Below are 26,911 nucleotides of genomic sequence, written 5' to 3'. Positions count from 1 at the left end.
CCACTGCACTCCAGCCTGGGCAACAGAGCAAGACTCCGCCTCAAAAAAAAAAGGATATATTTATTGAACGTCTGTGGACTAGACACTGTGTTAAGGCATTGTGGAAAATTTAAAAATGAAATCCTAGCCTGGCGTGGTGGCACCTGCCATAGTGCCAGTTACTTGGGAGGATGAGGCCCGATAATTGCTTAAGCCCCAGAGTTTGAGCCCAGCCTGGGCAACAGCAACATTGTGAGACTCTGTCTCAAAAAATAATTCTCCCTGCCCTAAAGGGATTTATATTAGTGGGCAACTATGTGAGAACATAATTATAATGTCACACACTGTAATAGAAGGAAGAATAAAGAGCTACATGAGCATAGAGGAGGAGGTGTGGCATAAAGGTGACATTTGTAGTGCTTCTTGGCAACAACCTAATTGGCTTCCTTATTTTTCTTCAGACACGCCTGCAGTTCTTTCTTCATTTGTTTGGTGTCATCCTAGTCTTCCTCAGGATGCCCCTTTCCTTGCTTTCTTTACATTCATTAGAATCCTCGTTTTTTGTTTGTTTGTTTGTTTGTTTGTTTGAGACGGAGTCTTGCTCTGTCACCCAGGCTGGAGTGCAGTGGTGTGTTCTCAGCTCACTGCAACGTCCACCCCTCAGGTTCAAGCAATTATCTGCCTCAGCCTCCCGAGTAGCTAGGATTACAGATGCCTGCCCACCATGCCTGGCTAATTTTTTTTGTTTGTTTGTTTTCTCTGAGATGGAGTTTTGCTCTGTCACCCAGCCTGGAGTGCAGTGGCACGATCTTGGCTCACCACAAACTCCACTTCCCAGGTTCACGCTGCTCTCCTGCCTCAGTCTCCCAAGTGGCTGGGACTACAGGCGCCCACTACCACGCCCGGCTAATTTTTTGTATTTTTAGTAGAGACAGGGTTTCACCGTGTTAGCCAGGATGGTCTCAATCTCGTGACCTCGTGATCTGCCCACCTCGGCCTCCCAAAGTGCTGGGATTACAGGCGTGAGCCACCGCGCCCGGGTTTTTTTTTTTTTTTTTTTTTCTGAGACGGAGTTTTGCTCTTGTTGCCCAGGCTAGAGTGCAATGGCACGATCTTGGCTCACCGCAACCCCCTCCTCCTGGGTTTAAGCAATTGTCCTGCCTCAGCCTCCCAAGTAGCTGGGATTACAGGCATGTGCCACCACACCTGGCTGATTTTGTATTTTTAGTAGAGACAGGGTTTCTGCATGTTGGTCAGGCTGGTCTCGAACTCCTGACCTCAGGTGATCTACCCGCCTCGGCCTCCCAAAGTGGTGAGATTGCCGGTGTGAGCCACTGCACCCAGCCTAATTTTTGTATTTTTAGTAGAGATGGGTTTCACCATCTTGGCCCGGCTGGTCTTGAATTCCTGACCTCATGATCCACCCACCTCGCCCTCCCAAAGTGCTGGGATTACAGGTGTGAGCCACCGCGCCCAGCCCCTCATTCTTTCTAGGCCCCGCCATCAGTCCACTGCAGCCGAAGGTACTAACAACAGAATGATTACCCATGTCCATTCCACTTGATATTTGCCTTGTTTTTCTTGGTTGCCATTTTCTCTGCATGATTCTCCTCAACTTTAATGTGGGTTCCTTGAGCATGGGCACTGTGTCCTCCATGTGTGTTTCCTGTAATGTCAATCATACTGCCCTCCGTGTTGTAGTTGTTCAATAAATGTTTAGGGCCGGGCATGGTGGCTCATGCCTGCAATCCCAGCACTTTGGAAGGCTGAGGTGGGCGGATCTCTGGAGTCCACGGACTTCAAGACGAGCCTGGGCAGCACAGTGATACCCTGTCTCTACAAAAAGTACAAAAATTAGCCAGGTGTGGTGGTGCACCCCTGTGGTCCCATCTACTCAGGAGGCTGAGGTGGGAGGATTGACTGAGTCTGGCTGCAGTTAGCCAAGATCACACCACTGCACTCCAGCCTGGGTGACAGAGTGAGACTCTGTCTCAAAGAAAAGGAAAAAATGTTTGGAAGCTGATATGTGATAATTCTAGTAACCATAAGTATAACACCCCAAACTGTTGACCCTTGACCTTGCCTTATTGCAGAATTTATTGTTCAAAATACTCTCAACTTGGCTGAGTGAGTTTTGTTTGTGGTTTCTTACAGGGGCTACTGTTCCCGTAGACAAAGACGTCTTCGAAAAACACTCAACTTCAAGATGGGGAACAGACACAAATTCACAGGGAAGAAAGTGACTGAAGAGCTTCTGACTGATAATAGGTATTAACTGCTCCCTGCTAGTTGCAAGTTACATCTGGCTAATACATTTATTGAACAATGACATGTGCTAGACTTCATGCCAAACCTTTTAATTATCTCTGGTGACTCTTAGCAGCTCTGTGGGATGGGCATTGTTTACTATTTCTGCGTTCTAAGGCAAGGAAACTGAGGCTCAAAGAGGTTCAGTAGTTTGTTCAAGAAGTGTGTTGGGGCTGGGCACAGTGGCTCACGCCTGTAATCCCAGCACATTGGGAGGCCAACATGGGTAGATCACCTGAGTTCAACACCAGCCTGGCCAACATGGCAAAACCCCATCTCTACTAGAAATATAAAAATTAACTGGGCGTGGTGGCGGGCACCTGTAATCCCAGCTGCTTGGGAGGCTGATGCACGAGAATTACTTGAACCCGGGAGGCAGAGGTTGCAGTGAGCCAAGATTACACAATTGCACTTCAGCCTAGGCAACAAGAGTGAAACTCTATCTCAAAAAAAAAGGAGGGGAGGGTGGGATTCACTCTCTCAGCTTTGGAGCCCCCCTCTCTCTGTCTCTGTGCAGGGAGCTTCTTCCTTCTCCCTTCCTTCTTGCCTATTAAACTCTGCTTTAAAAAAAAAAAAACAACTGTTGGGATGGCAAATGTTGAAGTCAGTGATTAGAATCTAATTGATTATTAGATAAGGTTTCTAGAATGTAAATTTCAATGTCTGAAACTAGATGCATATATCAATATATCTTTTTTTTTTTTTTTTTGAGACAGAGTCTCGCTCTGTTGCCCAGGCTGGAGTGCAGTGGCCAGATCTCGGCTCACTGGAAGCTCCGCCTCCTGGGTTTACGTCATTCTTCTGCCTCAGCCTCCTGAGCAGCTGGGACTACAGGCACCCGCCACCTTGCCTGGCTAGTTTTTTTGTTTTTTGTTTTTTTTTTTTTTTTGAGACGGAGTCTCGCTCTGTCACCCAAGCTGGAGTGCAGTGGCCGGATCTCAGCTCACTGCAAGCTCTGCCTCCCGGGTTCACGCCATTCTCCTGCCTCAGCCTCCCGAGTAGCTGGGACTACAGGCGCCCGCCACCTCGCCCGGCTAGTTTTTTGTATTTTTTTAGTAGAGACCGGGTTTCACCGTGTTAGCCAGGATGGTCTTGATCTCCTGACCCCGTGATCCGCCCGTCTCAGCCTCCCAAAGTGCTGGGATTACAGGCTTGAGCCACCACGCCCAGCCCAGTATATCTTAATGAAATTGAGTGGTGTGTAATTTTTGTTTGTTTGTTTGTTTGAGACAGAGTCTCACTGTGTTGCCCAGGCTGGAGTGCAGTGGCTTGATCTTGCCTCACTGCAACCTCCGCCTCCTGGGTTCAAACTTCTCCTGCCTCAGCCTCCCGAGTAGCTGAGATTACAGGCACGTGCCACCATGCCCAGCTGAGTTTTGTATTTTTAGTAGAGACAGAGTTTCACCATGTTGGCCAGGCTGGTCTTGAACTCCTAACCTCAGGTGATCCACCCATCCCTGCCTCCCAAAGTGCTAGGAATACAGGCATGAGCTACTGCGCCCAGCTGGTGTCCAGAACTTCACAGTTATAGAAGAGTCCTGTATTTCAGTGCTGAATACACTAGTGCTGGCATTTGCTGAAGAATTTTTAGTCTGTCAAGCAACATGTAGTGAAGGTCTCCAGGTCTTCCTCACACTTATGGGCCAAATTATGTTCCTGCCACCTTTTGTGTAAATGAAGATTTATTGGAACCCAGCCACGCCCATTCACATAGGTATTGTTGATAGCTGCTTTTGTGCTACATCAGCAGAGTAGTTGTGACACACTAGATATAGAAGGAGAGGAGGCATGGTCCTTGAACCTTATTGACTTTCATCTTGTTGAAAGATGTTGGTCAGTGCAAACCAGGGAATGCTACATTAAAAGCGCCGTGTTGTGTATCATTTACTGTTCAGCATTCTGAAGCCTTGGAAAGGAGACTTGAACTTGAAGGCTCTTGACAGGGAAGTCAGTAAGCCTGCGTGGGGGAGGCTTGACCTTGAAGGATTTGCGAGAGTGAAGAACATTCTGTGTCGGGGGAAGCAGCATGCCCTGGTATCCCTGCACGCAGTCTAGGAACTGTAAAGTTCTGGACACTTGTTAGCTGCTACTCAGGCAGTGAAAAGGCTGTGAGCTTGGTGTGTACAGTCAGAAAACTAGAGCCTGGAGACCATAATAGGATGCAGCAGCAGGATGTAGTGATTAAATCTTAAATCTCATGAGAACCAGTTGGGAGAAATCTGGACTCTCTCTCTTTTTTTTTTTTTTTTTTTTTTGAGACAGGGCCTCACTGTCACCCAGGCTGGAGTGCAGCAGTGGGATCATAGCTTACTGCAGCCTTGAACTCCTCCTGGCTCACCCTCCTGAGTAGCTGGGACTGTAGGCATGTACCACCATGCCCAGCTAACTTTTCTCTTTTTTTCTTTTGTAGAGATGGGATCTCGCAATGCTGACCAGGCTGGTTTCAAACTCCTGGCCTCAAGCGATCCTCCCACCTCGGCCTCCCAATGTACAGGGATTACAGACATTAGCCACTACACTGAGCCTGGACTCTGTTGTGATAGCAAGATCCTTTACTCTGAAGAGACAAGGTTAAACTGAAGTTTAAGACAGATTGATCAGCCGGGCGCGGTGGCTCAAGCCTGTAATCCCAGCACTTTGGGAGGCCGAGATGGGCGGATCACGAGGTCAGGAGATCGAGACCATCCTGGCTAACACAGTGAAACCCCGTCTCTACTAAAAAATACAAAAGAAAAAAAACTAGCCGGGCGAGGTGGCGGGCGCCTGTAGTCCCAGCTACTTGGGAGGCTGAGGCAGGAGAATGGCATAAACCCGGGAGGCGGAGCTTACAGTGAGCTGATTACCGGCCACTGCACTCCAGCCCGGGTGACAGAGCGAGACTCCGTCTCAAAAAAAAAAAAAAGACAGATTGATCAAGGCAGTAAAGAAAGATTCACCGGTATAATAATAAAGTAATTAATGAACTTATTGAACACTTAGTAAGTGCCCGGCTCTGGTCTAAATGTGTTATTTGTATTACTACATGGGAGAGTGGTGCACAGAAAGGTTAGTACTTTGCCCACAGTCACACAGCTAGTAAGTGGTGGCACTGGGATTCTATCCCAGGCTCTGGAGCCCTTGTTCATCACCACTTTAATATACTGCCTCTGTTTTTGTTTTTGTTTTTGTTTTGAGATGGAGCCTTGCCTTGTTGCCCAGACGAGAGTATAGTGGTGTGATCTCAGCCCACTGCAACTTCCACCTCCTGGGTTCAAGCGATTCTCCTGCCTCAGCCTCCCAAGTAGCTGGGATTACAGGCGCATACCAACACACCCAGCTAATTTTTGTATTTTTAGTAGAGATGGGGTTTCACCATGTTGGCCAAGCTGATCTTGAACTCCCAACCTCAGGTGATACGCCTGGCTCAGCCTCCCAAAGTGCTGGGATTATAGGCGTGAGCCACTGCGCCCGGCCAATGTACTGCCTCTTAAGGACTTTTCTAACTGAGTTGAGATGAAGGAGGTGTTGATTCAAAGATGAGGCCAGATTGTGTGCCTAGACTGTATCTGTTTGACAAAATTCAGGAGGGGTAGGTCACGATTCTGGATTTACCGAGTTTGAGATGGTAGAGGTTTTTCAATGAGATATGTCTAGTAGATGATGAGAAACCTGCGATTGAGCCCAGGTTGCGAATAGAGATACTGGTTTAGTCATGGCTGAGAATATCAGAAGAGTTGTTTTGAGAGCGGCAAAGGAGGGAGAGTATAAAGAAAAGCCAAGAAGCAGAAGATTACACCTCAGAGAATATCTGGGTCTGATGATGGCCTTTATTGTCTCCCCGCTTCTGTCTCTGATCTAGATACTTGCTTCTGGTTCTGATGGATGCTGAAAGAGCCTGGAGCTACGCCATGCAGCTGAAACAGGAAGCCAACACTGAACCCCGAAAACGGTTTCACTTGTTATCTCGCCTACGCAAAGCCGTGAAGCATGCAGAGGAATTGGAACGTTTGTGTGAGAGTAATCGCGTGGACGCTAAGACCAAGTTAGAGGCTCAGGTTAGTGCCTTAACACTCAGCTTGTTTCATTGTGGAGATGAAAGACAATTTAAAAAGCTACAGGTAAACACAACAGAGTTTCTTCAGGTTAGAAAGCGATAGTCAGGAGAGGCAAGTTTCTGAACTTGCTTTTAACAGGTGAAGTTAGCATGTTTTGTTTATCAGCTCTTGATTTTTTTATCCTTTTTTTTTTTTAAAATTGGACAACGCTTCATTCCATAAAAGAGTGAGTATTCCCAAGCTGTTGGTTTTTTGTAACTAGCTGTAACTTTTTTTTTTTTTTTTTTTTTTGAGACGGAGTCTTGCTCAGTCGCCCAGGCTGGAGTGCAGTGGTGCGATCTCCAATCACTGCAAGCTCCGCCTCCCGGGTTCATGCCATTCTCCTGCCTCAGCCTCCCAAGTAGCTGGGACTACAGGCGCCCGCCGCCACGCCCGGCTAATTTTTTGCATTTTTTTTTTTTTTTAGTAGAGACGGGGTTTCACCGTATTAGCCAGGATGGTCTCGATCTCCTGACCTCGTGATCCGCCTGCCTCAGCCTCCCAAGGTGCTGGGATTACAGGCGTGAGCCACTGTGCCCGGCCTTTTTTTTTTTTTTTTTTTTTAGACTTAGTCTGGCTCTTAACAAGGCTGGAGTGCAGTGGCGCTATCTCGGCTCACTGCAAGCTCCGCCTCCTGGGTTCACGCCATTCTCCTGCCTCAGCCTGCCGAGTAGCTGGGACCACAGGCGCCTGCCACCACGCCCAGCTAATTTTTTGTATTTATTTATTTATTTATTTATTTATTTTTTTGAGATGGAGTCTCGCTCTGTCACCCAGGCTGGAGTGCAGTGGCCGGATCTCAGCTCACTGCAAGCTCCGCCCCCGGGTTGACGCCATTCTCCTGCCTCAGCCTCCCGAGTAGCTGGGACTACAGGCGCCTGCCACCTCACCCGGCTAGTTTTTTGTATTTTTTAGTAGAGACGGGGTTTCACCATGTTAGTCAGGATTTTTTGTATTTTTAATGGAGACGGGGTTTCACCGTGTTAGCCAGGATGGTCTCGATCTCCTGACCTCGTGATCCGCCCACCTCGGCCTCCCAAAGTGCTAGGATTACAGGCGTGAGCCACCGTGCCCCGCTCTTTTTTTTTTTTTTTTTTGAGACAGGGTTTTGCTTTGTCGCCCAGGCTGGAGTGCAGTGGCGCAATCTCGGCTCACTGCAACCTCTGCCTCCCAGGTTCAAGCAATTCTCCTGCATCAGCCTCCCAAGTAGCTGGGATTATAGGCATGCACCACCACGCCTGGCTAATTTTTGTATTTTTAATAGAGATGGGGTTTTACCATGTTGGCCAGGCTGGTCTCGAGCTCCTGACCTCATGATCCACCCACCTACCTTGGCCTCCCAAAGTGCTGGGATTAGAGGCGTGAGCCACCGCGTCTGGCCAGCTAACTAACTTTTTAAGAAAGGTCATGTTGTATATAGATGAAAATTTACAATCTTGTACCTGGAAAAGTTCACAAAGTTAAGAACTTTTTTTGGAAATGAATTTTTTAAAAAAGAGGTGGTAGATATTGCAAGGTTTTATTCAACTTCTGATGCATATGTTATAGCCCAGAAAATGGTTGTTAAGTAAAATGAAGAAAACAAGTTTCCTTCTTTTGAAGTTCTTTCCTGGGAAGTGAATGAACCATAACAAATTCCCTATGTATCACCTTTTTTTTTTTTTTTTTTTTTTGAGACGGAGTCTCGCTCTGCCGCCCAGGCTGGAGTGCAGTGGCCGGGTCTCAGCTCACTGCAAGCTCCGCCTCCTGGGTTTACGCCATTCTCCTGCCTCAGCCTCCCAAGCAGCTGGGACTACAGGCGCCCGCCATGTCGCCCGGCTAGTTTTTTGTATTTTTTAGTAGAGACGGGGTTTCACCATGTTAGCCAGGATGGTCTCGATCTCCTGACCTCGTGATCCGCCCGTCTCGGCCTCCCAAAGTGCTGGGATTACAGGCTTGAGCCACCGCGCCCGGCCTATGTATCACCTTTTATTTGTTAAATACGTATTTCTCTTTAAAAATCAACCTGTGATTAATATATCCATATTCTTTGTTTGGGTTGTTTGTTTGCTTTTTAGAAACAGAGTCTCACTCTGTCCCAGGCTGGAGTGCACAGTCATGGCTCACTGCAGCCGTGAACTCCTGGGCTCACGTGATCCTCCTGCCACGGCCTCCTGAGTAGTTGGGACTAGAGGCGCACACCACCACACCTGGCTAATTTTTTTTTTTTTTTTAAAGACAAAGTCTAGCTCCATCGCCCAGGCTGGGATGCAGTGGTACTGTCTCACCCCATTGCAGCTTCCGCATCCCAGGTTCAAGCAATTCTCCCGCCTCGCCTCTCAAGTAGCTGGGATTACCATCGCCCGCTGCCATGCCCAGCTAAGTTTTTTGTATTTTTAGTAGAGATGGGTTTTCACCATGTTGGCCAGGCTGGTCCCCAACTCCTGACCTCTGATGATCCATTCACCTCGGCCTCCCAAAGTGTTGGGATTATAGGCCTGAGCCACCACGCCTGGCGACACCCTGGTAATTTTTTAAAATTTTTGGTAGAGACGAGGTGTTGCTATGTTGCCCAGGCTGATCTCGAACTCTTGAACTCAAGCAGCCCTCCTGCCTTGGCCTCCCAAATTGCTAGGATTACAGGTGTGAGCCCCCACGCCCAGCCCATATCCATGTTCTTTTTCTTCTTCTTTTTTAAAATTTATTTTTATTTTTAAATTTTTTTGTAGAGGCAGTGGCTTGCTGTATTGCCCTGACTTGTCTTGAACAGTGGGTTCAAGTGATCCTCCCACCTCGGCCTCCAAAAGTGCTGGGATTACAGGTGTGAGCCACTGCACCTGGCCCATATCCATATTTTTTTTTTTTTTTTTTTTTTTTTTTGAGACAGAGTCTCGCTCTGCCGCCTGGGCTGGAGTGCAGTGGCCAGATCTCAGCTCACTGCAAGCTCCGCCTCCCAGATTTACGCCATTCTCCTGCCTCAGCCTCCTGAGTAGCTGGGACTACAGGTGCCTGCCACCTCGCCTGGCTAGTTTTTTGTATTTTTTTAGTAGAGACGGGGTTTCACCGTGTTAGCCAGGATGGTGTCAATCTCCTGACCTCGTGATCCGCCCGTCTCGGCCTCCCAAAGTGCTGGGATTACAGGCTTGAGCCACCGCGCCCGGCCCATATCCATATTCTTGATATCAAAGTTAGAAGCAAATAAAGGAAGATTGAGTGGGAGCACTGGTTTGCTGTTGAAGCAGTTCCTCCTCTTCCATCTCCTCACAGGCTTACACAGCTTACCTCTCAGGAATGCTGCGTTTTGAACATCAAGAATGGAAAGCTGCCATTGAGGCTTTTAACAAATGCAAGTAAGTCCTATAGTCCAAAGGCTATGGCCAGTTTTAATTATAGGTAGTCAAATTTAAGCTGCAGATCAGGTGGTGGATTGTTTCTGTGAAAGTGAGGGTGACTTTTCTTTCCTATAGAAGTGTTGATGACTCTCTTTCATCCTTAGAACACGCCGGTTAGGGTAGTTGGTAGGAGAGCTTCAAAGGGCCGTAATATGTTTTTAGTCACTGTGTTCCCCATGAGTTTTTCATATATATGGCTGATGTAAAACCTGGCTTTTCTTTTCTCGCAGAACTATCTATGAGAAGCTAGCCAGTGCTTTCACAGAGGAGCAGGCTGTGCTGTATAACCAACGTGTGGAAGAGATTTCACCCAACATCCGCTATTGTGCATATAATATTGGTGAGAGCAGGGATCAAGGCATTATACTCAACTTGAGCATTGACAGGTGGCCTACTGGGAGCTCATTTCAGAGAGCCTAGAGAGTTGATGTAACTTTTTTCTTCCCTTGCCTCCGTCTTTGCCCTGAGTTTTGGTTGATGGCAAAAGCAGAACTGTTGAAGCCAGCCCTGCCCAAAATTATAGAAGATGGTTCTACTTCTGTGTCCGTCCTGCTGTGCTGTGTACCCCCGAAGAGCAGTCTTGAATCTCCGGCTGAGTTCATTTTTTACTTTTTTAGAGCCGTTTTAGGTTCACAGCAAAACTGACAGAAAGATACAGAGATCCATGTAACCCCACCTCCCCACATTCATAGCCTCTCCCGTTAACATCTTCCCCCACCAGAGGGGTGCATTTGTTACAATTGATGACCCTTTACTGACACACCATAATCTCCCAAAGTCCATAGTTTACATCAGGGTTCATGCTTGATATTGTACATTGTATGGGTTTGGACAAATGTTTCATGACGTGTATTTACCATCATATACCATAAGGAGTATTTTCATTGCCCCAATCAATTTCATTCTTTGTAAAAGACTTGTCTTCAGAGAACAAATTGTACTGCAGATTCATTGAAGTAGAATGTGGAGGGGGAAGAGCTCTTTAAGTCTGAATTGAATGTAGTGATTCTCAAGAAAACAGGCCAGACCTTTGAAGATTTTCCTGTCTTTCTCTCTCAGGGGACCAGTCAGCCATCAGTGAACTCATGCAGATGAGACTGAGATCTGGGGGCACTGAGGGTCTCTTGGCTGAAAAATTGGAGGTAATCTAGTATGCATATTTTTGTGAAAAGTCTTTGGACAAAGTCCAAAAAAAGGAGTCATTCATAATCCCCTAGGGATATTTGATGTTAATATATGGATATTTATATCTGTATTAGCAAATACCTACATTTGCTAAAAGTTTGAACAAAAAACTTTTTTAAATTAATACTTCATTCAATTTTTTTTTTTTGAGACCATCTTACTCTGTTGCTCAGGCTAGAGTGCAGTGGCGTGATCTCAGCTCACTGCAAGTGATCTGCCCGCCTCGGCCTCCCAAAGTTCTGGAATTACAGGCATGAGTCACTATGCCTGGCCAAGTATTCAATTATTTAAACTCATTACATTTATTTTCTAAGCAAGTAGTATAGAAAAAGCAAGAAATACAAAAGATTGGGGAAAAATATAAACCACATGGGTTGCCACTTTTATTTGTTTATTTATTTATTTATTTTGAGACGGAGTCTTGCTCTGTCGCCAGGCTGGAGTGCAATGGTGTGATCTCGGCTCACTGCAAGCTCCGCCTCCCGGGTTCAAGCAATTCCCCTGCCTCAGCCTCCCAAGTAGCTGGGATTACAGGCGCCTGCCACCACGCCCGGCTAATTTTTTGTATTTTAGTAGAGACAGGGTTTCACCATGTTGGCCAGGATGGTCTCAATCTCCTAACCTCGTGATCCACCCGCCTTTGCCTCCCAAAGTGCTGGGATTACAGGTGTGAGCCACTGTGCTCGGCTTATTTATTATTTTTTTTGAAATAGGGTCTCACTCTGTTGCCCAGGCCAGAGTCCAGTGGCTTGATTTTGACTCACTGCTGTCTTGACTTCCTGGTCTCAAGTGAACCTCCTGCCTCAGCCTCCTGAGTAGCTGGAACTATGGGTGAAGATTACCATGCTCAGCTAACTTTTTTATTTTTATTTTTTTTGGTAGAGACAGAGTCTTGCTATGTTTCCCAGGCTGGTCTCATTCTTGAACTCTGGTGCTCAAGCGATCTGTTCGCCTTAGCCCCTCAAAGTGCTGGGATCACAGGCATGATCCACCTTACCCAGCCATACACCATCATCTTTTGATGGCTACATGGTACTCCATTGCATAGAATCTGTTTTATTTAACCATTCATTGTTGTTCATTAAGTGGTAAATGGTATTACCATGAATATCCATGTCCTCAGATTTTGCACACATTCTTGATTATTTTCTTAGGATAAATTCCTAAAACTGGAATTAAATGGTTTGGAAACTTTTGATACATACTGACAAATGTCTTTAAGTTTCTACTGATTTGCATTTCTGCTTGCAGTGCATACAGATATGCTTTTCTCCTCACATCCTTACCAAACCTTAGTGTTACTCTTTTTAACCTTCCGTTATGTCCTCTTAGTATTTCAGTTTCTATAACTATACTATATGATACCAGGGAGAAATTTAAAACAAATAGATACTGGTGGCCAGTTGGGTGGTTCACACCTGTAATCCTGGCACTGTGGGAGCCTCAGGTGAAAGGATCACTTGAGCCCAGGAGTTCAGGACCAACCTGGGCAACATAGTGAGACCCCACCTCTACAAAAAAAATTTTTTTCAGAGGTCGGGCATGGTGGCTTACACCTGTAATCCCAGCACTTTGGGAGGCCAAGGGGAGCAGATAACCTGAGGTCAGGAGTTCGAGATCAGCCTGACCAACATGGAGAAACCCCGTCTCTCTACTAAAAATACAAAATTAGCTGGGGGTGTTGGTACATGCCTGTAATCCCAGCTACTTGGGAGGCGGAGGTTGCAGTGAACCAAGATCATGCCATTGCATTCCAACCTGGGCAACAAGAGTGAAACTCCATCTCAAAAAAAAAAAAATTTTTTTTTCTTAAATTAGCCAGGCATAGTGACACACAGCTGTAGACCTAGCTACTCGGGAGGCTGAGGCATAGGGATCACTTGAGCCCAGGAGTTTGAGGTTGCAGTAAGCTATCATTGGGCCACTGTACTCCAGCCTGGGCAACAAAGCAAGACCCTGTCTATTAAAAAAATATTGGACTGGGCACGGTGGCTCACTCCTGTAATCCCAGCACTTTGGGAGGCTGAAGTGCACGGATCACAAAGTCAGGAGATCGAGGCCATCCTGGCTAACACGGTGAAACCCCATCTCTACTAAAAATACAAAAAATTAGCCAGGAGTGGTGGCGGGCGCCTGTAGTCCCAGCTACTTGGGAGGCTGAGGCGGGAGAATGGCGTGAACCCGGAAGGCAGAGCTTGCAGTGAGCCGAGATTGTACCACTGCACTCCAGCCTGCGTGACAGAGTGAGACTCCGTCTCAAAAAAAAAAAAAAAATAGGCTGGGCACAGTGGCTCATGCTTGTAATCCCAGCACTTTGGGAGGCTGAGGTAGGTGGATCACTTGAGGCCAGGAGAGACTGACCTGACCAATGTGGCGAAATCCCGTCTCTACTAAAAATACAAAAATTAGTTGGGCATGGTGGCATGTGCCTGTGGTACTAGCTTCTCAGGAGGCTAAGGCCTGAGAATTCCTTGAACCTGGGAAGCGGAGGTTGCAGTGAGCCTAGATCACGCCACTGCACTCCAGCCTGGGTGACAGAGCAAGACTCTGTCTCAAAAAAATGAAAGAAATTGGTGGCTGGGCGTGGTGGCTCAAGCCTGTAATCCCAGCACTTTGGGAGGCCGAGACGGGCAGATCACGAGGTCAGGAGATCAAGACCATCCTGGCTAACACGGTGAAACCCCGTCTCTACTAAAAAATACAAAAAAACTAGCCGGGCGAGGTGGCGGGCACCTGTAGTCCGAGCTACTCGGGAGGCTGAGGCAGGAGAATGGCGTAAACCCGGGAGGTGGAGCTTGCAGTGAGCTGAGATCCGGCCACTGCACTCCAGCCTGGGCGACAGAGCGAGACTCCGTCTCAAAAAAAAAAAAAGAAATTTGGTATATACTCTACTCTATATGGGGTATAATATGTTGGTTATGCAAAGAGACAAATGATAGATTCCACTTATTTCCACCTCCATCACTCATATCCCCAGTTAAAGCTTTAACTTTTTCAAACTGCTTTTCAGGCTTTGATCACTCAGACTCGAGCCAAACAGGCAGCTACCATGAGTGAAGTGGAGTGGAGAGGGAGAACGGTTCCAGTGAAGATTGACAAAGTGCGCATTTTCTTACTGGGACTGGCTGATAACGAAGCCGCTATTGTCCAGGTGAGGAGGAAGAACTTGCTGTGCTGTCTCCTGTATGTGTCTGAAGGTTGTCCTGTGTGTTTAAGATGTAGTGGCTCGTTGGTATTCAGTTCTAACAAAACAAACATTTAATGCTGTTTGGGATTTGGTAAGTCCAGAGATGTGCCTTATTTAATAAAATTATTTTGAAAACTGAGTTTATAGAGGAATTCTTAATGTTTAGAGGGCAAAGAAATTGACAGCAATAGTCATCAACATAAAAATGGGAAGCATTAGAGGCTGGCTTTAAAGTAAGGGGTCACATTTGGCCCAGCAGGTGGTGCAGCAGCTTAACCGTTATGTTCCTCAAGTCTCTCTGACATGTTGTCATAACCTCCTAGCCCTAAAGGGGTCACCTCTTAGTCCTGGGGCTTTGCAGGATAACCTGGTTAAACCAGAATGTCTTGTTTTGTGTGTGGTGTACATGTAAAATTCACGCAAAGCTGTATCACTTGATACTGCCTACTGACATAGTTACCTGTTTGTGGGTGTGAACAACCAAATGCATCCTAAAAGATAAGACGTCCTGGTGACCTTTGTATGAGGTAGACAGCGATGGCGGCACTTTTTAGAGCTTCTTTTCCACATAAGTTAAAGGACGTCTTTAAAAAAGCAGGCTGCTGACAGTCTATTCCCTCATCAGGGAACAGTGGCATTTCCTAAGACTTCATAGTAATCGTTTGCACCCTGAATAATGCGTGTATGGGTTGGGGGGTGGGGTGTTTTGTTAATGTGTTGATGAATTGGCTGAAGCATCTAAACTTTTCAGCAACGTGCTCCAAAATGGCTACTTTGGGGTGGAGGCAGCTTTCAACAGCTGACGAGTTGATGTCTGTCCTTGTCTGTGTTTCACATTGCCTCTCTCATATCCCTTTTATTTGCTTAAAGGACCGAAGACCTGAACAGTACTATAAAGTCAATTTTTCCTTAAACCGAAAGGCTTTTCTTGAGAGCGTTCTATTGACACTGTTGTATGGTGCTACCTCCTCTGGACAAGGGCTCTGGTAGCAACTACTTAGATTATGTGATTGGGTTAATGCTTTGGTTTTAAAGTGATCAATGCTGGAAGAAAGAAACCACTTCAGTCCTCAGTTCAGTGCCAGACAGCAGAGACAGTGGGGCAGGAATTCTGACTTGAAGAGGAGTTGGGGGAGAGAGATCCATAGGGGCAAGTTAAATGAGGGCTCTTTCAGAGTGGGGCTACAGACACGTACCAAATAAAGAACCGGAAAAGCTAGCATTTATTAAGTAATTTTGAGAAGTTACTGCTGGCATGGTGGCTCATGCCTGTAATCCTAGTGCTTTGAGAGGCGGAGGCAGGCAGATCACTTGAGCTCAGCAGTTGGAGACCAGCCTGGGCATCATGGTGAAACCCCATCTCTACAAAAAAAATACAAGAAAATTTAGCCAGGCCTGGTGGCGTTCACCTGTAGTCCCAGCTACTCAGACGCTGAGGCAAGAGGATCACTTGAGGCTGCAGTGAGCTGAAATCACGCCACTATGCTGCAGCCTGGGTAATAGCGTGCAACTCTGTCTCCAAAAAAAAAAGGAAAAGGAAAAAAAGAAAGTAAATAACGCTTAAAGTTTAAATACACATGATTTTTTTTTTTTTTAAAGACAAGTCTTGCTCTGTCGCCCAGGCTGGAGTGCAGTGGCTCAATCTTGGCTCTGTAAGCTCTGCCTCCCGGGTTCATGCCATTCTCCTGCCTCAACCTCCCGAGTAGCTGGGACTACAGGCGCCTACCACCATACCCAGCTGATTTTTTGTGATCTGCCCGCCTCGGTGCCCCAAAGTGCTGGGATTACAGGTGTGAGTCACCACGCCTGGCCTATTTGCCTGTTTTTAATTGGATTATTTATTTATTTATTTATTTATTTTTGAAGTTGAGTTCCTTATCTATATTTTGGGTATAATTTCAGTGTCTCTTAAGCTAGCTGGTATTGATATTTACCTCCTTCTAGGAACTGGAATGCAAAAATTTGGTAGTCCCAGGTTATTGCTTTCCTGTAGAGGTTTTTATGATATTTAAATACCAAAACAGCAATTTACTGAAAAGTCTGAAAGGAAGAAATAATACAGGGAGATAAAATATTAGACTGGAAAGACTTGAGCTCAAAGTTAATCAGCTGCCAAAGTCCAGTTGCAAAATCCTTAGTCTCTGTAGCCAAGCTTTAAGTATTGACATCCTTAGTATTGTCTTTTTTTTTTGAGACAGAGTTTTGCTCTTGTTTCCCAGGCTGGAGTGCAATGGCGTGATTGCTCTCGGCTCACCGCAACCTCTGCCTCCTGGGTTCGAGTGATTCTCTTGCCTCAGCCTCCGGAGTAGCTGGGATTACAGGCACCTGCCACCATGCCCAGCTAATTTTTTTTTTTTCTTTTTTGAGACAGAGTCTCGCTCTGTTGCCCAGGCTGGAGTGCAATGGTGCAATCTCAGCTCACTGCATCCTCCACGTCCTGGGTTCAAGCGATTCTCTTGCCTCAGCCTCTCAAGTAGCTGGGATTACAGGTGCCTGCCACCACGCCCAGCTGATTTTTTGTATTTTTAGTAGAGACGGGGGTTCATCATGTTGGCCAGGCTGGTCTTGAACTCCTGACTTTGTGATCTTCCCTCCTTGGCCTCCCAAAGTGTTGGGATTACGGGCATGAGCCACTGCACCCGGCCTAATTTTGTATTTTTAGTAGAGATGGGGTTTCTCCATGTTGGTCAGGCTGGTATCGAACTCCCGACTTCAGGTGATTCTCCTGCCTCAGCCTCCTAAAGTGCTGGGATTACAGGCGTGAGCCACTGCGCCTGGCCCTTAGTATTGTCTTTATACTTTATCTCTATTTTTCTTTCTCTTTCTTCCTTTTTTTTTTTTTTTTGAGAGACAAAATCTTACTTCGTCACCAAGGCTAGAGTATGGTGAGGCAGGCATGACTCACTGCAGCCTTGACTTCCCAGGCTTAAGCAGTCCTCCTGCCTCAGCCTCCCAAGTAGCTGGGACACTGACACTTGCCACCACACCCAGCTAAGTGTTAAATTTTTTGTAGAGACAGGATCTCTCCTTGTTGCCCAGGTTAGTCTCAAACTCCTAGGCTCAAGCAGTCCTCCTGCCTCAGCCTCCAAAGTGCTGGAATTATAGTTGTGAGACACAATGCCTGTCCTAATTAATTTTTGTAAAGATGAGGGTCTCACTGTTGCCCAGGCTGGTCCCAAATGCAGGCTCAAGCAATTCTCCTGCTTCAGCCTCCAAAGTGCTAGAACTATAGGCATGAGCCTCTGCACCTGGCCTACTTTTTAATTTTTTGTAGTGATAGGGTTCTTACTATGTGGCCCAGGCTGGTCTCAAACTCCTGGTCTCAAGTAATCCTCCCGCCTTGGCCTCCTAAAGTGCTGGGATTGCTATTTTGTTTTTTTTTTTTTTTTTTTGAGAAAGAGTCTCGCCCTGTTGCCCAGGCTGGAGTGCAATGGCATGATCTCGGCTCACTGCAACCTCCACCTCCCAGGTTCAAGCGATTCTCCTGCCTCAGCCCCCGAGTAGCTGGGATTACAGTACGCACCACCACACCTTGCTAACTTTTGTATTTTTAGTAGAGACAGGGTTTCACCATGTTGGTCAAGCTGGTCTCGAACTCCTGACCTTGTGATCCACCTTGGCCTCCCAAAGTGCTGGGATTACAGACGTGAGCCACCGTGCCCGGCCTATTTTGTTTTCTTTAATGCTTGATCACTCCTGACTTGTCACTAGTTGCATTGAGAGGTTATTTTTAGATAGCTCTTTCTGCAGGGAGGACAGATTTTAAGTATCTACAGGCTTGGTGATTCTTTTTTTTTTTTGAGACGGAGTTCTGCTCTTGTTGCCCAGGCTGAAGTGCAGTGGCACAATCTCGGCTCACTGCAACCTCCACCTCCCGGGTTCAAGCAGTCTCCTGCCTCAGTCTCCCAAGTAGCTGGGATTACAAGCGCCCACCACCACGCTTGGCTAATTTTTTGTATTTTTAGTAGAGACGGGGTTTCACCATGTTGGCCAGGCTGGTCTCGAACTCCTGACCTCAGGTGATCCACTCGCCTCAGCCTCCCAAAGTGCTGGGAATACAAGTGTGAGCCACAATGCCCCGCCCAGGCTTGGTGATTCATATCCTCAAGTTGTGGTTAATATTTTAATATTTGAGTAGAAGAGAGACCATTTATCTTTTTCTTAAAAAAAAATATATATATCTATATATATATTTATGTGTATTTGTATATTCTCAAGTGAGATTTGTTTTCTTCTTTACCACATTTCCATGTGTTTTTTCCTAAACCTCACTGGGCTGGGTAAGGTGTGATTCTTGTGCCCATAGTAAGGGTGTGGTTGGGAATGTGGTCAGACTTGCCTTGTGTGTCTCTTAGTCATACTACCACCTTCCAGCAATTTCCATAGACAAGTGAAAACAATCTGAGAGTGTGCATTTTAAAGCAGGAGGTCTGTACCTCAGGACACACCGCAGCCCAGCTGTTTCCTCCGCACCAGTCAGCTTTGCAACTGAGCCTGAGGAGAGAACCTGAGACTGCAGAAAAGCCCATCCTGAAGGTTTCAAATTTTGTAAAAGTTTACCTAGGATTGATTGAGTCGTTTGGACTAATCAGTAACATATTACTTCTGGGCTTAAGATTACTCTCTGTCATAGGCGCACCTGGGAAAAGGTCTAGTCAGACCACAAATTTTTGTGCAGGGAGTTTGCCACTTGTGTTTAAGAGCACGTTCTGGTTGGTCCAGTGGCTGGTGGAGAAGGTCAGCGTACAGGTGGCCAGGAATCCTGCCTCTGCGTATTGAGATGAGTTTCTTATTCCACTGTCCTTTCAGGAATCATCTTAGCCTCGAATATAGATTGATAGAATAAAAGTGTAAATAGCAAAATATATTGAAGGCTTCCTGTTTGGGGACATTTTGCTCTGCCCAGGGAGAATCATGAAAGCTTCTCCTTCAGAGATGAGCGGTCTGAGTCATTGCAGTGTGGGAGTCTTAAGAAAAACACAACTGCCGTAAGTCCTGCCCTTCAAATCGACTTTTTTCTTCATTGCTTTTTTTTGCAAATTTTTGCAAAAGATATTTGCAAAATTCCCAGTGGGAACTTAGAGCTTTGTGGGAGCAGTGGGGAGGTTTGCTGCTTTCAGCACCTCGATGTAGAGGCTTAAAGGGAACAGAATTAATGCGTGGCAGTCAGGAGGTTTTCAACTTGAACTGTACCCTACTGACAGGAAAAGAGGCAAATCCTGTGTAGCTGGTAAGACGAAGTTCGCTCTTTTCTTGAACGCCTGTTGCCCCAATCACTTAACCCCACCTATCTGAGAAGGGTGTTGGTGGCATGTTTGTTGGATTGCATGGAATTAAAACGGGCACTGTAGCTCATCCTTTCTACTGAGAACATGGCTGTGGTATATGTGTGTTTCTATTTTGTTTTTGTTTTTGTTTTTGTTTTTGTTTCTTTTTTTGAGACCGAGTCTGGCTCTGTCGCCCAGGCTGGAGTGCAGTGGCCAGATCTCAGCTCACTGCAAGCTCCGCCTCCCGGGTTCACGCCATTCTCCTGCCTCAGCCTCCTAAGTAGCTGGGACTACAGGCGCCCGCCACCACGCCCGGCTAGTTTTTTGTATTCTTTAGTAGAGACGGGGTTTCACCGTATTAGCCAGGATGGTCTCGATCTCCTGACCTTGTGATCCGCCCGTCTCGGCCTCCCAAAGTGCTGGGATTACAGGCTTGAGCCACCGCGCCCGGCTGTTTTTGTTTTTTTGAGACAGGGTCTCACTGTGTCACCCAGGCCGAGTGCCGTGGCACAATCTCAGCTTACTGCAACCTCCACCTCCTGGGCTCAGTTGGACCTCCCACCTCAGTCTCCCGAATAGCTGGGACCACAGGCATGCACCACGACACCTGGCTAATTTTTTTGCATTTTTTATAGAGATGGGGTTTTGTCATGTTGCCCAGGCTGGTCTCGAACTCCTGGACTCAAGGCAATCCGCCCACCTCTGCCTCCCAAAGTACTGGGATTACAGGCGTGAGCCACTGCGTCCGGCACCATGTGTGTTTAAGTGGTGCCAAGTCCATTCACGTGTTTTTTGTTTTTCTTTTTAATTTCTGGGATACATGTGCAGAACATGCAGGTTTGTTACATAAGTATACATGTGCCATGGTGGTTTGCTGCACCCATCAACCCATCATCTAGGTTTTCAGCCCTGCATGTATTAGGTGTTTGTCCTAATGCTCTCCCTCTCCTTGCCTCCTAGCCCCACCACTCACATGTCTTACTCAAGTTTTTAAGCCCTCTAGATTCACATGTCTTATTCCAATTGCTGAGCATTATACAGTGGCACCATTCCACAGATTTGTACTTTGAAAAATTAGGCTAAGGCCGGGTGCGGTGGCTCACACCTGTAATCCCAGCACTTTGGGAGGCCGAGACGGGCGGATCACAAGGTCAGGAGATCGAGACCATCCTGGCTAACACAGTGAAACCCCGTCTCTACTAAAAAATACAAAAAAACTAGCCGGGCGAGGTGGCGGGCGCCTGTAGTCCCAGCTACTTGAGAGGCTGAGGCAGGAGAATGGCGTGAACCCGGGAGGCGGAGCTTGTAGTGAGCTGAGATCCGGCCACTGCACTCCAGCCTGGGTGACAGAGCGAGACTCCGACTCAAAAAAAAAGAAAAGAAAAATTAGGCTAGTAAAGGTTGATGAAGTGATTCTAAAGAATCTTGCCGGCTGGGCGCGGTGGCTCAAGCCTGTAATCCCAGCACTTGGGGACACCGAGGTGGGCGGATCACGAGGTCAGGAGATCGAGACCCTCCTGGCTAACACGGTGAAACCCCGTCTCTACTAAAAATACAAAAAAAAAAAAAAGCCGGGCGCAGTGGCGGGCGCCTGTAGTCCCAGCTACTCAGAGGCTGAGGCGGGAGAATGGCGGGAACCCGGGAGGCGGAGCTTGCAGTGAGCCGAGATCACGCCACTGCACTCCAGCCTGGGCGACACAGGGAGACGCCGTCTCAAAAAAAAAAAAAAAACAAAAAAGAATCTTGCCAACCTGGGGTCGGCCAACAATATTCTGTAAAGTCTGCTCCAGTGCTGCATTGTCCAGTGCAATAGCCACTCAACACATGTGGTTATTGAAATTTGAATTAAGGAAACTTCCAGCCAGGTGCTGTGGCTCATACCTGTAATTCCAGCACTTTGGGAGGCCAAGGCAGGTGGATCACCTAAGGTCAGGAATTCGAGACCAGCCTGGCCAACATTGGGAAATAGCCAGGCGTGGTGGTGGGCACCTGTAGTCCCAGCTACTCGGGAGGCTGAGGCAGGAGGATCTCATGAACCCCGGAGGCGGTGGTTACAGTGAGCTGAGATCATGACACTTTACTCCAGCCTGGGCAACAGAGCAAGACTCTGTCTCAAAAACATAATAAAAGATAAATTAATAAAACTTCCGAGTGCTCAGGTGTGTATTGGACAGTGCACGTAGAGGACATTGCCAGCAGCAGAGAGTTTTGTTGGACAGTGCTGCTCAGGTGGTTCCAGGAGGGAATGGTGGCTGTGTTTGCTTTATTCGATTTATAGGAAGAATGGGCCAGGCGCGGTGGCTCAAGCCTGTAATCCCAGCACTTTGGAAGGTCGAGACGGGCGGATCACGAGGTCAGGAGATCGAGACCATCCTGGCTAACACAGTGAAACCCCGTCTCTACTAAAAAAATACAAAAAACTAGCCGGGCGTGGTGGCGGGCGCCTGTAGTCCCAGCTACTGGGGAGGCTGAGGCAGGAGAATGGCGTAAACCCGGGAGGCGGAGCTTGCAGTGAGCTGAGATCCGGCCACTGCACTCCAGCCTGGGCGACAGAGCGAGACTCCGTCTCAAAAAAAAAAAAAAAAAGGAAGAATGAGCCCCAGTTAGTTCCCAAGTTAGTGAACAACTACCTTGGGAAAGTCAAATAACTTGTAAGTGGAAAAGTATATTTGATTTATATTGGGTAAGTTACAAGGAAGATTTTTTTTTTTTTTTTCATGCTGGAGACTAAGAGAAGAAAAATATTCTTTTTTTTTTTTTTTTTGAGACGGAGTCTCGCTCTGTCGCCCGGGCTGGAGTGCAGTGGCCAGATCTCAGCGCACTGCAAGCTCCGCCTCCCGGGTTCATGCCATTCTCCTGCCTCAGTCTCCCAAGTAGCTGGGACTACAGGCGCCCGCCACCTCGCCCGGCTAATTTTTTGTATTTTTAGTAGAGACGGGGTTTCACTATGTTAGCCAGGATGGTCTCGATCTCCTGACCTCGTGATCCGCCCGTCTCGGCCTCCCAAAGTGCTGGGATTACAGGCTTGAGCCACCACGCCCGGCCAGAAAAAGATTCTTAAGAGAACTTTTAAGAAAAGCTTTCTTAAGAAAAAAGGTTTTTCTTTTTCTTTTTCTTTTCTTTTTTTTTTTTTTTTTTTTTTGACACGGAGTCTCGCTCTGTCACCCAGGCTGGAGTGCAGTGGCGCGATCTCGGCTCACTGCAAGCTCCGCCTCCCAGGTTCACGCTGTTCTCCTGCCTCAGCCTCCTGAGTAGCTGGGACTACAGGTGCCCGCCACCACGCCCGGCTAATTTTTTGTATTTTTAGTAGAGACTGCATTTCACCATGTTAGCCAGGATGGTCTCGATCTCATGACCTTGTGATCCACCCACCTCAGTCTCCCAAAGTGCTGGGATTACAGGAGTGAGCCACCGTGCCCGGCCAAAAGGTTTTTCTTTAAGCGCCCACCCCCGCCACCCTGGTCTCAACCATCTCTTAAATGGGTAGGCAGTACTGGGTTTTCATTTGAGCTTTCTTAGAGGTCAGTTGAATATTAAGACATTTTTTCAGATTGAGTGTTAATTTCTATGAGAAGTCAAATATAATGGAATGTTGATGTTTTAATTTCACAGTGGGTCTGCCAGTCACACAGGTTCATCTCCTTTCTGCCTTTTGTCCATTTCTATCTGCTCGGTCAGATTCTTTGGGATGATAATGTGGCTTGGCAGGTATTCAAGTAGTGAATCACTTTCTCACCTACCCCAGCTGTGTAGCAGACGGGTGACGCCCAGTACTTGTGCAAAGACTGTCATCTCATGCGTGTCAACCTTGTCTGTCCAAAAATTGTTCTCAGAGTAGTCATGTGGAATATCTGAGTGCAGCATGTCTGTAGCAAAAAGAACTTAGTGTGATATTTAGGAGAACTTTTTTTTTTTGAGACAGAATCTCGCTCTGTCGCCCAGGCTGGAGTGCAGTGGCGCGATCTCTGCTCAGTGCAAGCTCCGCCCCCCAGGTTCACGCCATTCTCCTGCCTCAGCCTCCCCAGTAGCTGGGACTACAGGCGCCCGCCACCACGCCTGGCTAATTTTTTTTTTGTATTTTTAGTAGAGATGGGATTTCACCATGTTAGCCAGGATGGTCTCGATCTCCTGACTTTGTGATCCACCTGTCTCAGCTTCCCAAAGTGTTGGGATTACAGGCGTGAACCATCGTGCCCGGCCGAGAACTGTCTTCTTGGTGGGTATTGATTAGTCATTTTTATTACTTGCTTGGACCTAAGAGAAATAATCTTTGAGTCGGGTTACATTTGTGAAAGGTAATTGTGTTGGCATACAGTAGAGCTTGGCAGTTTGTTCTGGAAGGAAGATAAGTGAAGTTCTGATGTGCTGTGCTTCAGTGTAGAGTGCCCCAAGGCCAGTCTGTAAGGCCTCTCAAGGGGTGCCAGGTCCTGAGCAGAGGGCGAAGCACTGCAGGGAAGTAGCAGGAACCTGTGCTAGGAAGAGATGTAAAGCCTTTGCTAAGTCTCAGATCAGTTATGCAGACAGCTTTTTCAGCATGTTTACTTTTAAAAATATAACTCCCCTTTCCATATGAATAATGACTAAGGCTATAAGAAAACATTATATGGTAGAGAATAGTAACAATTAAAATGATGTCTGGTGTGGAGTGCGTGAGTGAGTGTGTGGTCTGGGGACTCCAGGTGCGCTTTTGCTCTCCTCCCATTAGATGACTATGGTTTGCTCAAAGGAAAGTCTCTTACTTTGATCTGCCCTTGTTTAGGCCGAAAGCGAAGAAACCAAGGAGCGCCTGTTTGAATCCATGCTCAGCGAGTGTCGGGATGCTATCCAGGTGGTTCGGGAGGAGCTCAAGCCTGATCAGGTAGGACCCTCAGCCGAGCCCTGCTGGCCCTTGCTCTGGGCAGGGGTCCAGGTTAGCCTGTGTCCCCTTCTCAGGTGGAGCCAGTGCTCTGAGTGCACTGTTCTCTTGGCCACTGTTTTGTTTTTGTTTTTGTTTTTGTTTTTTTGAGGTGCGGTCGTTGGGACAAATAAGGGCTTCTGGGCTCCATCACACTGAGAAATTAATTCCTCCCTCCCCTGTTCCTCCTAGTGGTTTCCTGTCTGGCCTATGAAGCCTGTGGCCTCAAATTCTGTCTCCAGGTGGACTTCTCCAGTGCCTCCTTTTTCGGAAAACACTGTCCCTGTGATTCATTCAGGCATCTAGGCTGAAAACCTCAGATCTATTTGTCTCTTTTGTCCCTGTCACCCAGCCCACTTTCTTCTCCATTTGCAGGGCTTCATGCCTATTGTTGATTCGCCTGTTTCTATTAGCCTTTTCTCTTGTGCCTAGGCAACCGCAAAGGTCTCCTAATTGCTTCTTCTGTCTTGATCCTGGTTCTCTTCTCCAGGCCTTTCCTTTGTGAAGTACAAATGGAATCTTTCTAAATCTAGTTTCCCTGTCTAATTTTTAAAAGCCCAGTGATTTCCTGTAGGGATTGAGCAGTGGCCTCCAAACTTTTATGCTGATAAACCCCATAGGCAGCGTTGAGCCTGCACCACTGATGCATTTATTTATAAATTATATACCTTATTATTTGACTAATTTGTCATATATAAAATGCATTAAAATAAGGACTTTTTTGAATGAGATAAACAGAAATAGAAATTCTAATTTTCTTTTCATACTCAGACTCCCTAGGTTTTTTGTGCCCTACTTAAGAGACCACTGGTCTCTCAGTTCAGACTTGAGCTGGTGTACAAACCTTCCCCAGTCTGTTCCCAGCCTTGTACTTCACTACATCCTTCTGAGTCCTCTCCCTCAAGCTGTTCCACTTACAGGCACCTCAGTAACGCCTTTCCCACCCAGTGTGTTACACTGTTCTCATTCCCTCCCTCCTCACACTTGGTTAATCTTTCCTGCCACTCTTCACTTGTCCAAACCCCATCTGTTTTTCAAGGTCCAGCTCATAGCTTGCCATTTCTGAAAAGCATATGCCTGCACCATCCTAGCCCACAGAGATCCCTGCAGTTTCTCATTATCTGATACTTGCAGCTATAAGTTTTGATAGTTAATTAATATTACCTCTTCATAAAAACTTACTTTTATTGTGGTAAAAAAGCATTAAACATAAAAGATACCACCTTAACCATTTTTAAGTGTATGGTTCAGTGGTAAGTAAATACATTTATAATGTATAATCATCACCACCAGTCCGTCTCCAGAACTCTATGCATTTTGGAAAACTGAAACTCTGAACCCATTAAACAACAATAACTTCAAGTGTTGCCTTGCAGCTATTTTTTTTTCAGCATCTGCCACAAAGCCTGGAGTATGAACTTTGTTTTGAATCACTGCTTTCTCTTTTTTTTTTTTTTGAGATGGAGTCTCACTCTGTCGCCCAGGCTGGAGTGCAGTGGCCGGATCTCAGCTCACTGCAAGCTCCGCCTCCCGGGTTTACGCCATTCTGCCTCAGCCTCCCGAGTAGCTGGGACTACAGGCGCCCACCACGCCCGGCTAGTTTTTTTTTGTATTTTTTAGTAGAGACGGGGTTTCACTGTGTTAGCCAGGATGGTCTCGATCTCCTGACCTCGTGATCCGCCCGTCTCGGCCTCCCAAAGTGCTGGGATTACAGGCTTGAGCCACCGCGCCCGGCCTCAAATCACTGCTTTCTCTAAGGAGTCGCCTGCTTCCTTGCCCCGTTAAGCTGCCTTTATGTATTGTGCTTCCCTTCATCGACTTAACAGAGGTGCCTACAGAGTCCTAGCCCCTGTCACTGTCACTCACCTTGAATGCATAGCAGTTGGGAGACACCTCACAGAATGTAAGGAATGTGGTGCAGCAAAGGCTGATTCATTTCCTGTTGCTGCAATCATATTACCACAAACTTAATGGCTTAAGATGATACAAATGTATTATCTTATGCTTCTAGAGGTCAGAAATGTAGTGGGTTCACAGGGCAGTGTTCCTTTAGAAGCCCTAGGGGAATCCTTTTCCAGTATTCCCAAGAAAACATCGCCTGGCTTCTAGCAGCTGCCTGTAGTCCTTGGCTTGTGGCTCTCCATTTGTGCTTCAAAGTGATCAGCTCCTCTCCCCTCTGCTTCCATTCCTTCATCATCTCCAGCTCTGACCCATCTGCCTTCCTCTTCTCAGGACCCTGGGATTACATTGGGCCCACCCAGATAATTCAGAGATCCTTAATCACATCTGTAGAGTCTCTTTTACCATATATGGTAACATCTTCACAGATTCCACGGAGGCTAGTATGTAGACATCTCTGGGGTACATTATTCAGCCAGCCACAAAAGGCAGGTTCTGACAGCACAAGGAGTGGAACTGGGATCTGTGGCATAGATCTTCACACAGAGCCGTGGACTGTGGAATGTCTGATTTTAATGCTTTGGGGTTAGGCACTGGGAGGAGTGGACAGGAAGTCTCATCTGGCCATTACTCTCAATTCTCTTATTTGAGGGCAGTTTTTAGATGCCAGTGGCAATTTGAGTGCCACTGTCATTCTAGATTATGTCAAGTAGTAGATCTTTGATATTTGAGGACTCTTGTCTTACTAG

At 46.8% G+C, this 26,911-nt stretch overlaps 1 protein-coding gene across 1 annotated transcript in view; it reads left to right on the top strand.

Moving 5' to 3' along the window:
* Positions 1–26,911, top strand: part of SRP68 (signal recognition particle 68) — a 47,281-nt gene that overhangs the window by 5,538 nt on the left and 14,832 nt on the right. The window contains exons 3-9 of the mRNA XM_033182256.1: positions 2,134–2,247; positions 6,125–6,320; positions 9,606–9,688; positions 9,961–10,070; positions 10,790–10,872; positions 13,926–14,066; positions 24,129–24,227. Coding sequence (XP_033038147.1) covers positions 2,134–2,247; positions 6,125–6,320; positions 9,606–9,688; positions 9,961–10,070; positions 10,790–10,872; positions 13,926–14,066; positions 24,129–24,227 — 826 coding nt within the window. The remainder of the gene's footprint in view (positions 1–2,133; positions 2,248–6,124; positions 6,321–9,605; positions 9,689–9,960; positions 10,071–10,789; positions 10,873–13,925; positions 14,067–24,128; positions 24,228–26,911) is intronic.

Source organism: Trachypithecus francoisi, unplaced genomic scaffold, assembly GCF_009764315.1.
Source record: "Trachypithecus francoisi isolate TF-2019V2 unplaced genomic scaffold, Tfra_2.0 Lachesis_group20, whole genome shotgun sequence".
Lineage (NCBI taxonomy): Eukaryota > Metazoa > Chordata > Mammalia > Primates > Cercopithecidae > Trachypithecus > Trachypithecus francoisi.
The sequence above is the reverse complement of the archived record's forward strand: the minus strand, read 5'-3'. Positions and strand labels throughout refer to the sequence as shown.